The sequence below is a fragment of the Tachypleus tridentatus genome, chromosome 7, assembly GCF_004210375.1.
Source record: "Tachypleus tridentatus isolate NWPU-2018 chromosome 7, ASM421037v1, whole genome shotgun sequence".
NCBI classification, from domain to species: Eukaryota; Metazoa; Arthropoda; class Merostomata; order Xiphosura; family Limulidae; genus Tachypleus; species Tachypleus tridentatus.
The window spans coordinates 194,519,428-194,533,982 of record NC_134831.1 but is presented as its reverse complement, the minus strand read 5'-3'; the positions used below and the strand labels follow the sequence as shown (position 1 = coordinate 194,533,982).

The window sequence follows — 14,555 nt, the reverse complement described above, 5'->3', positions numbered from 1 at the left end:
ATGCCCATACCTGGAACCAAAGGAAGAAGATCTTGGGGTTTGTTGGAATGTATGTTGGGCACAAAAAATGGGTGTTAAAGTTTATTCATTAACTTTTGTAACCATGGAGGTCAAAAAACTTTTTATTTGGTTTCAGAATGATTCTTTTGGAGGCACAAAGAGATCCCTCTGCACTCTCGCTGTGGTAGTGAAACAAAGTGCACCAGCATATGTCCGAGATGAAGTGGTGGACAGCAACATTCGAACCTCAGGGTAAGTAAAGTTTTTAATCCTTTTAAACGTTGCATCTCTTTTTCTTCCAACCATTTAGAGTGAGAACAAAAGTGAGACAGGTGAGAGCCATTGCAACTGATGCAATGAGGGTCCATTTCACACTCATAAACTTCGTTTACACTGCAATGAGCACACGTCAAGGAACCATGACATAATGTCTTCGAGTGACCAAACCACTGACACTAGAAACATCAGAGAGGGTTTGGGATGTTTAGCCATACTTTGCAATTAAGATAGCCTGCCTTGATTGAAGCAGATGGATGCAGTGATGTAAATGCCAGAAAGAGAATACTGGTCAGCATCATAATTCAATCTTTGCGAGTGGAGACAAGCCTCACTGCAGAAACTCTCTTTGGGTGGAGAAATCAGTAAGAATCTCTGACTCAGGATGTTCTTCAAATCCCTCCTCAACAATAACTCCTCATGATGAATTCAAAGTAGCATGAGGTATAACCTCTATAGGTATATCCACAATTGCCTTTGAATGCAAGAGGAGTTCACTGTGTTTAGATGTGGATGTGTCCACCAATATGTCACCAGATTGAAGCTTCTTTACTGACCTTTGAGAGCCAGCAGGTCCCTCTAGTCTCTTCTACATAAAAAAGGGAGACATTTGCCCTGAAGTTTGTCTGAAAGAGAATGTAGTATAAAAAAAATGAGTTACAGGTGTTACAGAGGTTGAAGATTGCTGCTCAGAATCTTGAAGACGTGGTCATTTACCTATGAATTGTTTTTCACTACTTTATTTAAGCTTTTATTTGGAGGATCCATAATAAAAAAGAATATTTCAGTGCCCACTGACCCCACCCACCATGGAGCCCTACAAGAGGACACCCTACAATGCCAAACAAGGACAATGCAGCAATGCCAGGGTTTCATGAGCATTATACCCAAACACCAGCATCAGATACAATGTCCACAACACCTGTTGAGAACATCCAACACTGGTACTTTGTTAACCCTAGCCCAAGTGGACCAGTCAACTGACTCTAGGGTGAGCCACTCCAAGGCCACCCGCCTGTCTACAGGAATTCAAGGTCAAAGTGGTGTGTTAGGGTTGGACCACTCAACCACTAGGATCCTCTCCTCCCCTTCACGAGTCACCATGCATGGCAAACATGTGGGTGGATGTTTAGATCCCAGAGGAGGTAAACTGAAAGAAAAGAACCTTCCCTGGGAAGTCCCTTCACCACGTAGAGGAATCCACACTGATGGGCATCAAAGAAATTCCATTATTCATGATAATAATAAAAGTCCTTAATAATATCAAGTTGATCCTTCCATGTTTAATGGATTGCTTTTACATCTTTACAAAATTAATATCAAACTAAAGTGACTTGGAACTACAGTGGATGTGAGCAAGTACAAGTCGAGTACAAAGTACAGTGATTTACCAGACAATTCCATAATAATGGACTTTCATCAAGTACCAACAATTTCATATACTTATTTAACTCATTGTGGTGTTAGGTTCACTATCATGCAATTATAATTCATGTATTTTCATAGAATATTACTTTAGAAATGTTTCTAAATTAACTCTTGTATAGTCTATGTAGATTTAGTAATTCAGTGCAAAGCAACTTCTAAGTATCATGCAGTTAAATACTGAAGAAAAAAAACTTGCTCTCACAAAAATGTAAAGGATTAAAGAACAAAACTAAAAAATTTTGTCTAACATCAAAAATGATAAACTTCAATAGCCAAATGAACCAAACCATATTTTTTTTCCAATTTTCCAGAAAAACATACCTGTATTTTAACTCTTTAACCCATAATTTTTGCAAGTTCTGTCAGAATTAATTTTAAAACCTCCTAACAATTGTCAGCGTATCTCAAAAATGTTAAATTTTCTTAATTTTGTATATATGATAGCAGGGTTTGGATTAATTTTCAGCCAAAGAGTTTGTTTGTTTTTTTAGTTTCGCACAAAGCTACTCGAGGGCTATCTGTGCTAGCCATCCCTAATTTAGCACTGTAAGACTAGAGGAAAGGCAGCTAGTCATCACCACCCACCACCAACTGTTGGGCTACTCTTTTACCAATAAATAGTGAGATGACCGTCACATTATAACGCCCCCACAGCTGAAAGGGCTAGCATGTTTGGCACGATGAAGATGCGAACCCGCAACCCTCAGATTATGAGTCGCACACCTTAACATGCTTGGCTATGCTGGGCCCCGGCAAAGAGACCCAAGTGTCATAGGATGCTGACACCATACAATGAGTAAATCATGATTTTCGGCCAGATACTAGTGGCATCCACTCAGGTCGTGAAAAGTTAAAAGAAGCTACTTTCTACTAATTAATGTAACTGTTTTGTAACTGTCCCAACACAGTTTGCACATTTAATCAATTTAAACATGATAATACTTACCCATTCTTTACAGGAAATATATCTTATATTTGTAATTTCAGATATTTACTTTTGGCAACACCAACATTCCATAAAAGTAGTAAATGACAAGTATCAACATGCATTAAAATCGTTTTACAGAAAAATAAAATGTGTTCCAGTGTTTTCTATGATTGAAAATAGAGCTTGTTTACTCACCTTTGCTTCATAAGCCCTTTCTCAGCACTCTGTCTCATCATTCCAGATATCACTGTCATACTCACTCTCTGACTCTGACTCGGAATCAGAGAACTCAATGGCAACACGTCTTGCCAAAATTGATGCTACATCATGAAGTGGAGCAGCTTTCTCCACTTCTTTTTGTTTGATGTCTTCCACCCTCCGCAGCTTAATTCCTGAAAAGAACAAAAATTCAGTAAACATTGTTCAGATGTACATTTCATTTTAAAAAGCTTTATTTCCTATCACAAGTTCTTGTGGAGTAAAAATTATCTCTATGGACTAAATATAACAATGTTTTAGGACAATGTGGGACCTTCTGGTTAATTTCAGGTGTCCCATCCTCTAAACTAATCTAAAGCTATTAATAAATTAATTTTTAAAAAATCTCAAAGCTGGTACTTATCATTCATATACCTGTAAAGCTTTCTCTTAAACTAACAAGTTCACTTCCTACACAACCCTGATAGAAAAATACAACTGTCTTAGCTGAAGACAACTCATGTTGATATTTGTGTCCCTTAGTCCTACTGTTCTCACTGGAAACAATGGACCTCTCATTACATGGTATCAATTAACAATTCCTTAGCAATTCTGGCAGAAGTTATGAAGAGTTTCAAATCACTAGTTACGAAAAATTTACAAAGGAATCCTGTTTTCTACCAATCTAGGCTTAACATTTCAAAAAGCTTAAATTAGTGCTTGTTAAAAAACAAGATGAAAATGCAAGATACCAGGAATTTTATCCTGAATTAAGTAACTGGGATCCAAACACATTTTAAATGTTCCCATGAAACAGCTTAACTGACAAATTTTAAGAGTTAGCACAAAAAAGCCAATATAACAAAACACTAAATATTAAGTGATAAATTTGGACTTAAGTTGGTTACTTCTCCTCTTCCAACAGCTTCTCTTGGAAAACAAAAAGACAGTGTCATGAAAAGCAAAAAAGAAAGAAAGAAAGAAGGTGGTTAATAAATCAATTCAGTGACAAACAACTCATTACCTGACCTATTTGGTTTCATCTTTGTCATGTAAAATTGTGAAGGTAGAATGAAAAAAAAATATGTTGGAAGCTTAATTTTTTTAATTATTATTATTATTATTACTATTTATACTTCTTGATGAAAAGGGTTCCCACCTGGTATACAAAGTTGTGAGAAGTAAACACAGAAGTGTGATAGCTGACACCTTGATCTAAGCTAATTTGGTATTTTTTCCTACCTACTTGGGTTGAGATGACACTAGTGTGTTAAGGTAGCAGTTCCCAACTTTTTAATGCAATGTACCCCAGTCAGAATTTTGAGCCTGTATTGTACCCCTGGTGCCTATGAGTTGTTTCACAGAAACAGAGTGGTCTGTATTAATATAAAGGTAAATAAAGATGTAATTTAATTATCAGCTAACAATACACAAATGCTAAGTGCTAGACAGAGCTCGCAGATTAGTGGAGTATGCTTATCAAGAAGTCGTCCAACAAGTCTACTGATTACATGCAACTAACCAATAATTTTTACCAGAGACTTGTGTAGTTCAGAATAATCAAAAATAGCAAGAACAGGAAACTTGTTATAATTTGTTGATTACTTTCATTATCGAAGAAACTTGTTTATTTAAGAAGAATCTTGAATTAACTAGAAATAAAAAAAAATCATAATGGCAATATTTGAATTATTCTTGATTATTTTGCAAGATTAATTGATTTAAATGTTATTTTAATTAACAAATTACTTAACATAATCCATATCAATACAATCGATATTTATATGTAATTCACAATACTGATCTCTAGTGCTGGCCAGTGGAACATTTTGATAACTCACAGAAACTGATCTCCACTTTTGAAGCACAGAATTTTTGTTGTTTTTAGTACTTTTCACATGTTCTTGTGTACCCCAGAAAGATCTCCGAGTAATTTGCTGAAAGTTGAGAATTACTACAAGTTTCTGGTGAAAATTAAATAAAATCTAACACAAGAGTAGCACTTCAGAAAAACACATTCAAGTCTTGAAATCACAAGTATTGTAAACTAACAAAAATTAAGGAAAACATTTTTAAAATAATTTTAAACTTAAAACAAGAGGCTTCAACTCGATCATACCTCATTGACACTGCATTTGGCAATTGCAGTCAGAAAAATAGATACATCGTAGGAAATATCTGTTTCCACAATACAAAATTTAATTGCAATGTAAGGTACATATTTTCCAAACTATCATTTGCTACTATGGTCAAAGACAAGCCCCAAGAACTTTGTCTCAGAGACCACAACTTCACTGATATAGAGTTCAGGATCAGGGTGAATACCCTGTTGTGGCAAAAGTGCATGCAAACAGTTTTAAAAAGAGAGAAGTGAAAGCTGTTTCCTGTGTTCCACTTCAATAAACAAATGAGGGCAGTCTGTAGCTGCTGCTCAATATACCTCATGTTCGACAACTGACATGAGAGGGAGTTGTTCAGCGATTGCATTAATTTTTTATACTGAAAAGTGAGACACTCAAAACACAGCCCTGAGGAACTCCAAGTTCCTCTAGAAACGAACATGAAATTGTCGAACCCACACAAACATGGAATCTTCTGTCCATTAAACACTTAATAAAAATGAGCAAATGGCCACTTAACCAATATATATGGGGGTCTCGCAAACTGCCATACCTCCATCTTGGGTCACAAGCCTTCTCAATGTCAAAGAATATTCATAAAAGATATTGTCGTTTGAGAAAGGTTTCTCCGATTGACGTTTCAAGTCGAATGAGGTGGTCCACGGTGGAGCACTGTCGCTGGAACCCACATTGGGTGGGCGCGAGAGGAGGTTGTTTGATTCAAGGAACCAAACAAAACAAGCATTAATCATCCTCTCTAAGGTCTTACAGAAACAGTTCATAAAAGCAATTGGACGATAGTCTGAAGGAATCTTGGAATTCTTCCCAGGCTTAGAGAAAGGTAGGGCAACAGCCTGGCACCAGGCATGAGGAAAAATATCCTTCTGCCAAATCTGGTTAAAAATAATCAGAAAAATAGCAAGAGGAGATAGACAACACAGTATGTCATGGTGTATATCACCAGATTCAACCGATGTACTGCCAGACCGCTGAAGGGCCATTTAAGTTCCACCAATGTGAAGGGACAATTATAGTCATAGAGACAATCACCTTGAAAGACAAGAGGTGATCATTCTGCCTGAGTCTTGATGGCTAAGAAGGTGGAGGAAGAAGCAGAAGTGCTACATACCCAGCAAAAGCTTTCATCGGCGTATCAGCTATACTCCAGGTATCAGCTACGTCCTGGCCATCAAAGAGCAAGATCGAGAGGAGGACAAAATTATACTTTCCACTGACCTTTCAAATCTTGTCCCATATGACTTTGGAACTGGTGGTAGAAGATATACTGGTTGTGAACTTAATCCAAGATTCCTTCTGACTTTGGCGTCTTATCCATCGAGCATGTGCACCGGCCTACTAGAAAGCGATGCAGTTCAAGAATGTGGGATATCTATAGAAAGTATCTGAGGCTCATTTTTGAGCCTTCCAGGCCATGTGGCAGACAAGATTCCACCACAGACGAGAATATAGTGGAAAACGTGTCAAGGTTTCAGGAATACATTGAGCAGCTGCTTGTATAATACAGTCAGTTACTGCTGCTACACCGTTGTCTTTTGATAGCTTACAGATGATGATTGGATCAAGTTTTGTCGCAGCGGTTCGGGGATTCTTGAGCAATTACAAGGCCAAAAATTATGTAGAACTGGTTGAGGCTCTGGTGAAGAACTATGACAAAATGGGCTGCAGGATGTCCCTGAAAGTCCATGTCCTTGACACTCATCTTGATAAATTCAACGAAAACATGGGAGCATACTCACAGGAGCAAGGCAGGTGCTTCCACCAAGATATACTGGACTATGAATGCTACTACCAAGGAAAGTATAAAGAAAACATGATGGGAGACTATATTTGGGGGCTGATACATGAAAGTGATTTACATTACAGTCACAAATCTCGAAAAACTACTCCCTTCTATACATTTTTGTATAACTTTAGTAAAAATACGATTCATATGTTGTTTTATACATACCTTATGTAAAAGAAAATGTGCAAGTTTGCCCGTTTTTACATAGAAAATAGGTTAATTTCTAAATTTCATTATTCGGGTCACAAAAGCAAAATTATTTTCTTATGAAGAAAATAATGGCCATTGTCTGCACTTTTACAACATAAGCAATTAAGAATGTACCTAGGTGCTATAGCGAAGTTGAGTCCTTTTGCATATAAATTTTCTGACTACTGCTGTTTCTAGAAATAATTCATGGTGTGACACACACCAGCTTTTATGTATGTTAGAGAAAAACTTGATTGCACTGCAGTATAGCAGTATAAGTTGAGTCCTTTTGTTAAGTAGTTGTTTCTATAGCACCTAGGTACATTCCAACCATAGAAATCAAAACATGTTTAGAAGACCTAGCCAGGAGACTTGTGATACTTTCTACAGAGAACAAAAACAAGAAAACAACCAAAAACAACCAACAGAAAGAAGACAACTTAGATAATTTTATTGACATCCAACAGCCAAACTTCCCAGGTAAAATTACAAATTTATATTTTCCAGAAACACCTAAAAACAACATCTTAAACGATTTTTTCAAAGAATTTTCTCACAAAACCATCAACATAATTTCACAAAACAGAAAACTGAAAAACAACCTTACAAAAAGATACATTAATTGCATTAAAAACCTAAAACAAGACAAAAACATAAAAATTCTAAAAGCAGATAAAGGTAACGCTATAGTCATAATGAACACGAATGAATACATCCAAAAATGAATAACATCCTATCAGACACTAACAAATTTAAACCAATACACACAAATCCAACAAAGACACACGAGACGAACTGAACAAATTACTACTACAAATGAAAAAAGCCAACACAATTTCACAAACACTTTATTCCTACCTACGTAAAACCAACTCACGCGACACCGCAAATATACGGCATCCCCAAACCTCATAAACCAGATTGTCCATTACGACCAATAATGTCCACATATGAATCGCTTAATTACAACCTTGGTAAATACATAGCATGGGCATTCTCCAAATATGTAACATCAGCCAGCTCATTTATCAAAGACTCTTTTAATTTAAAGTCTAATCTAAATCAACTTAATCATAAAGCCTTAATGGCCAGTTTCGATGTTATATCCCTCTTTACAGAAGTTCCAACCACTGAAGCCTGCAAGATAGCCTTAGAACTCTATATCCGAGACCCTAACCCAACTATAGAAATTCCCAGTAACCAGTTAGCAACCCTCATAGAATTCACCACGATAAAGACAAACTTCATGTTCAACAACCAAACTATATACAAACAAATGGCCTAAGCATGGGCAACCCAGTATCACCAGTTCTAGCCAATATTTTTATGACACAAGTTGAAACACAAGCAATTAACACAGCATTACATCCACCACTATACTGGTACAGATATGTAGATGACACGTTGGGATTCAAATCTACAGAACACATACTTAATTTTTCAATCACATTAACTCTATACATCCCAACATCAACTTCACATGTGAACAGGAAGAAAACAATCAAATATCATTTCTTAACCTCAAAATTACAAGAACTGATACACAATTTCAAACAGAAATCCAATCAAAAATCACCCATACTGGACTATACATTCCTTGGGACTCAGCACATGAAACAAAACAAAAACTCAACATACTAAGAAACCAAATAAACACAGCCATAAAACTATGCTCACCAGATAAAATTAACGATGAATTAGACAAAATAAAACGATACTTCATCAACACCAATAAGTTTCCTCCACAAACCGTAGAAAACATTATAATGCACACACCTAGACAGAAAGCAAAATCAACCAACTAAAGTAAATATATCTCACGAATCAAAAAATCACGAAACCATATACTGCTGTATACCATACATTCCTGACATCAGCAAACAAATAACCAACATTTGGCAAAAATTAGTAACAAAATATGACATTCCAATTAATACCAAATTTATTCAAAACCCGCACAAAACTGAGGTCTATACTATGTAAAACTACACTGACAAACACCACACCAACATTATTTATAAAATACAATGTGATAACTGCCACGACTTCTATATTGAGAAACAAGTAGAAAATGGAAACCAGATTCAAAGAACATAAAAGTCACCTTCACACGTTTTCAAACACTGCAAGTCAAATAAACACAACATAACCATAGAAAACACTCAAATACTAAATAAAGAAACAAACATAAACAAATGCAAAATTAAAGAAGCCTTACTTATACAACAACTTAAACCCAAAATAAACCAATATAAAGGAACGCCTTTATACCTATATTAATAAAATAAATAAAATTATATATTCAAACATTAATACCGCCCTCTACATTTCGACACACAGTTACACAACCCCTTTCAAACATGTGGTCAGCTTCCGGTCAGTTACCTCTTTCTTTGTGAACCTGACGATGACCGAAGAAGGTCGAAACGTTGTTCGCTCTTCTATGTAAAAGTGTTTTCTCAGCCCAAATGAGCCATTTTTGCATATAAATTTCTCAACAAGTGGGTTTCTCGTCATCACTGAGTAGTCAGAAAAGACAAAATGCATTTATCCAGATAGAACAGTTTGATTATTGTATATCCACCACTACTGTTTTAGTGACAGGGGTGCAATGGGGCCATTAAAACCTTATAAGTGTAGTGAGTGTTGGTATAAGCCAAAGTAGTGTGGGATCACTTAACCCAGATTCAAGTGTATAAAACTTATAATGAAAGAAAAATATCAATTCAATTTTAAACTTAAATTCTTTCTGAGTTAAGCCATTTTTTATTATATCACCGTCATTTTTAATTAAAAAAACCTCTTTCATCAGCAGAAAAACTAAATTAAGATTTTGTTGTTGTTGTTGTCGTCATCTATCCATTTCATTTTACACTTTCATTACCTAGGCTAACAACGTTATTAGGTTATAATTTTGTTGCTAGGCAACATGAAATAAAAACCATTGTTGGAATGTAATCTTAATAAAACTCCCTGGCTTTTCTATATATTAGAAGTTATTAATCTGATTGTTAATAATAATTATTCCATGAATATTCTGCAAACTCATTTCAAGATTAATCACAACCCTGACTGGCTCACAAAGGAATTTACCAATGTTTGACAGATTTGACTATACTTTTATGCCTCTTTTGTTGATCAAGCTTGATCTTGCAAAATTTATTTATTTCAGTTAGCTATGAAATGTAATGTTTAGTAAAGGGTATACTATGGGGTGGCTGTAGTGGTACTTGCCACATCATTTCTTACAGGTCATATGCTAATAACATACAATAAACAAAATCCCTGGATAAACAATTATATTTGAAGAACTTGTACATTTGTTTCTTAGTCACAGTGGCATTTAGACCAGTTATGTCAAGTGTTTTTGTGTGTGATACTGTATTACTGGTGACTTGACACCATAGTAAGTGATACTAGATCACAAGTATTTGGTCTCATACAAGTTACTAGAGAAAAAATGGAATGTCCACCCCTGGTTTAGGAACTGATTTGTAAGATAAGTACACTATATAATTTATAACAGTCTGGAGATACTGCAATGTAAAGGAGAAAAATGTATGCTATATTATACACTCCACAGTGGACTAGGAATATTTCAACTTAAAGGAGTAATAGGTAAGTAATACTAACAGGAGAAATAGGTTCATATACCTGGAAAGCAGATATGAATGAGTATGAAAGAAAATACAGACTTTTATACTGTTTTTAAAATGTAAAGACATTCTGTCACAAGGTAAACTATTTTCGCTGGAAAGGATTTTTTATTTTTCGAGTGTGTCTACCATTTCAAATGCAGCCATCAACAGATGTAATATACACAAAAACTTGTACAGCATTTAATGTCTTTAAATTTTAAGTACATAACTTTCACAGTCAGTAACTGTTCAGGCAAATTGGAAACAGTATTACATTAGTAACAACAAAAGCCTTTTTCCTCAAACACTAACATATTAACCAGTAAGAAATTTAAAGATATTATGTGATATTATTATTAGCTGATTTAAGAAAAGAGTTGCTCAGTTATGTAACTTGTGTAGACAAAGAAAAGAAACTGACAACAGACAAATACTTACAGTAAATAGTGTTTACAGTGTTTTAAGACCATTTTGTACTCTTCTAAAATGATTAATATAGTATTAAATATTACAACACAATAAATAATAATATGCAACACTTACACAACACTTTACTAATTGAGATTATAGGTTCTTTCTTATGAATTGTGGGAAAATTTTACAGCATCAAATAGCATGAAAAGAAGTACAAAACACAACCAAAAACTGAATGTTTTTACCATTTATTCAGATATAACAAAAGGGCATTTTATCTTGCAAATGCACTTTACATTGAACAATAATGTAACAAATATGCTGCACCATCTATAACAGTTTGGGGGCATTGCATTAAAAGGAGTAATAAATATTCTATACCACACAATTTATAATGGTCTTTTTTAGTTACATGTGTACAAGAAACTCTTAAAAAACAAAACAAGCAGCAGAACCAGATATAACAAAGTATTAACTACGACACAGCCATAGAATCATTTCTATACAATACCAATAAAAGTAAACTTTAATTACAACGTTTCTTACATAATAAAGTTTCATATGGAACCACATGCCAATTCTGAAGTTGCAACAAAAAGAAGTAAACAAGAAAAAGAAATTCTCAAGTAATTAATCATTTTTCAACCTACCTTCCCTGATAGCAGCCAGAAGGTCACTTCTAGCATCTGACTGTGCTGTAGGAGCCAGCTTGGGTTTAACATCCTTTGTTTCACTGACTTTACTGTTGCTAGAAGCTGTGCTAGTTGACTCAGATGACAATGATACCATTTCTGAAATTCTGTTTGCTAGAGATAAAACATCTCCATTCATTATAGGTCCATCAGGAAGAATTTCAAGTGGTGGGAGAGGAGGAGGAGGGGGTGGTAAACTATCTCCTCCATTTAAGACTGGGGGTGGTGGAGGAAGAGGGGAAGGAGCTGTTTGATCCTCAACCATGTGAGGTGTTGGGGTTGGTGGGGGAGGAGGAAGGTCGAGATGTTCTAGTGTTCCTGGCTGGATTTCAGGAGTAGGCGTGTGCTCACGACTGTGTGCTTGAGAATTTGATAAGTGATTCATCAGATGAGGGTGATGAGTGGGAGTACTGTGCCATGACCCTCCAGACTGAATATTATTGTGTGTTGGTGAATGAGGCGCAGATCCCCCAGGTCCTTGATTCTGTAACACCTTCTGAACCATGTAGTTTGATGGCCCACCATTAGTTAGTATACCTTCTGGTGGGGGAGGAGGAGGGGGAAGGTTCTCCCTGGAATGGCTAGAAGCCCTATACCTTCCAGCACCACTAGATGGTGTACCTCCTTCAGAGATGGTTGGTGTGGATGTACCACTAGAACTTAAAGAACCACACACTGGTGGAGCAGGAGGTGGTTGAGATGGCCTCATAGTGCTAACACGATTAGCTTGTCTTGTTGGTGTACCACCAACCGAATTTCCAAAGTGGTCTGGGGACATTACACTGTAAGGGGGTGGAGAAACATATTGCTGTCGAGATGACTGAGGACGTTCTGTATATGCTGGAGGTGGTGGGGGGTAACGATGTGTAGGACTACCCTGTTCTTTACCAGATACATAAGCATGTATTTCCAAACTACTGGGTCTCAAAGGACACCCTTGATCAACACCCTCATGAGGCATGCTTGATTGTCTTGTCACTAAACTGGTATAATGAATCTGGGAGTAGTTAGCAGTTTTGTCAATGAATTCATGAGCTGTTGCTAACTGGCGAAACTTCTCCCTTGTGTTGTGAGGTTGCCGAACCTTTTTGTGTCTTTTTCCTTCTGGACGAGGTCGATGCGGCTATTATATAAAGCAAATTAAACTACAGTTTTCTAACCCTTCCCTTTTTTTTTAATGACTAATATGTGATAAAGACTACAATCAAGTCCAAAAACAAAGAGAACAAAAATTAGTTTGAAGCCTTAATACTTCAAAAAAAACAAACTAAACACAAACAATCACAAATTTCAATTCAGAAGTATTAACACTTATATTACTTGCCTCAATTCCATCCTTCCCATGAGCTTGCTAGGAAATTTAACAAATAATACATTTTAGTGCTTACATTAAGAATACATTTTACTTTGATAAACTTAACACTGAACACATTTCATTATATACATTTTGTACCAATGAAAAATCTACAGTCTTCAGAAATACAACAAATGTAAGGTACAAAGTTACTAATTTAAAAATTACTACTCAAAGCATAAAAAGAACCCACTAAAAATAACTACTTAAATCAATAAACAGCTGTGAGTGCTGTCTTTGGCTTTGTTTAAACACAATGCTGTAGCATGTTTTGAATAATATTAAACACAACTGTGCACTGTATTTAGACTAATATTAACCCTCACTTGTACACCTTTAAGAAGTTATGTTGTGGAACACCTAGATCCAGCTGAACCACAGCACAAAGTTACCTTTTAGTAAGCTCTGGATTGAAATTCCAAAAACCAATTGCTCTATAACTTCTATTAGGGTTTAGCATACAATGTGAACAACATAAACATATGTATTCTTGAGCAAATAAGTTGACAAATTAAGAAATTACAAAATGACATTATTCCTCAGTCAGTATTAAACTATTCTTTGTACAAACAGTGCATCAAAATAAATGACAATGTTTTATTATGCTTCTATATTCAAAGTCATTATCCACAGTATTGCTAAATTAAACTCAAAGAAAGTGTACACTGCAGGTCACATGGGGTCCAACCAGACTCCAACACAAATGTATCCTTAATAGTAGGCTATGGATTGAAAACCCTATGGGCAGGTTACTTTTAACAATTATCAAACATGGTTTCTATAAAATAGGACATTATAAGCAGTTATCACAGAAAACGTGTTGAGGAATTAGATGCAAATACATGATTACCACAATGTTAAGTAAACAGATCAAATGATGCTGTACTACTTTGATGTGTTACTCTCAAACAACTTATACTGTGAAAGTAGTTGGGGTTCCAAGTGGACCCAGGTGTGCTAATGAGGATTATATTTAAACTATCAACAAACATAATGCTGTTCTATATTCTGACTAATATTAAACATAATGGTACACAACATGTGTACTAATATTAAACACAAGCTGAGGTACCTGTCCACTGTCTAGGTTATGAACTTTAAAAAATGTGGGGATGGATGCTGTTATAAATCCTAACTTTCATGCAATATATTTATAACATATTATTACAGTATACATTACTACCTCACAAAATGTTTTGTATAAGCTTAAGTAACTCAATATATATATACGAGGGCTGTTCAAAAAATACACGGACTGACGTCATAAAACAAAATGTACTTTATTTAGAAGTTACAGGTCTGGGACCCCTTCAAGGTACTCTCCTCCCTAACGCACAAACACTTATCCCAACGGTGTTTCCACTTGTTGAAACAGTCCTGGTACGCTTCTTTTGTAATGTCCTCCAGCTCCTTCGTCGGATTTGCCTTAATCTCAGGAATCGTCTCAAATCTTCTTCCTTTCAAGGGTCTTTTGAGTTTGGGGAACAAGAAAACATCGCAAGGAGCAAGGTCAG

At 35.7% G+C, this 14,555-nt stretch overlaps 1 protein-coding gene across 7 annotated transcripts in view; it reads right to left on the bottom strand.

Moving 5' to 3' along the window:
- The window catches only part of LOC143257624 (uncharacterized), a 97,385-nt gene that overhangs the window by 61,430 nt on the left and 21,400 nt on the right, over nucleotides 1-14,555 (bottom strand). For 6 of the 7 annotated variants that reach the window (XM_076516641.1, XM_076516642.1, XM_076516640.1 and 3 more), the window contains 3 exons: nucleotides 13,012-13,038; nucleotides 11,646-12,810; nucleotides 2,828-3,024 (listed from right to left, as the gene is read on the bottom strand). In XM_076516641.1, coding sequence (XP_076372756.1) covers nucleotides 2,849-3,024; nucleotides 11,646-12,810; nucleotides 13,012-13,038 — 1,368 coding nt within the window. In that variant the 3' untranslated portion in view covers nucleotides 2,828-2,848. The remainder of the gene's footprint in view (nucleotides 1-2,827; nucleotides 3,025-11,645; nucleotides 12,811-13,011; nucleotides 13,039-14,555) is intronic. The other variant, XM_076516645.1, reaches the window with a different exon arrangement.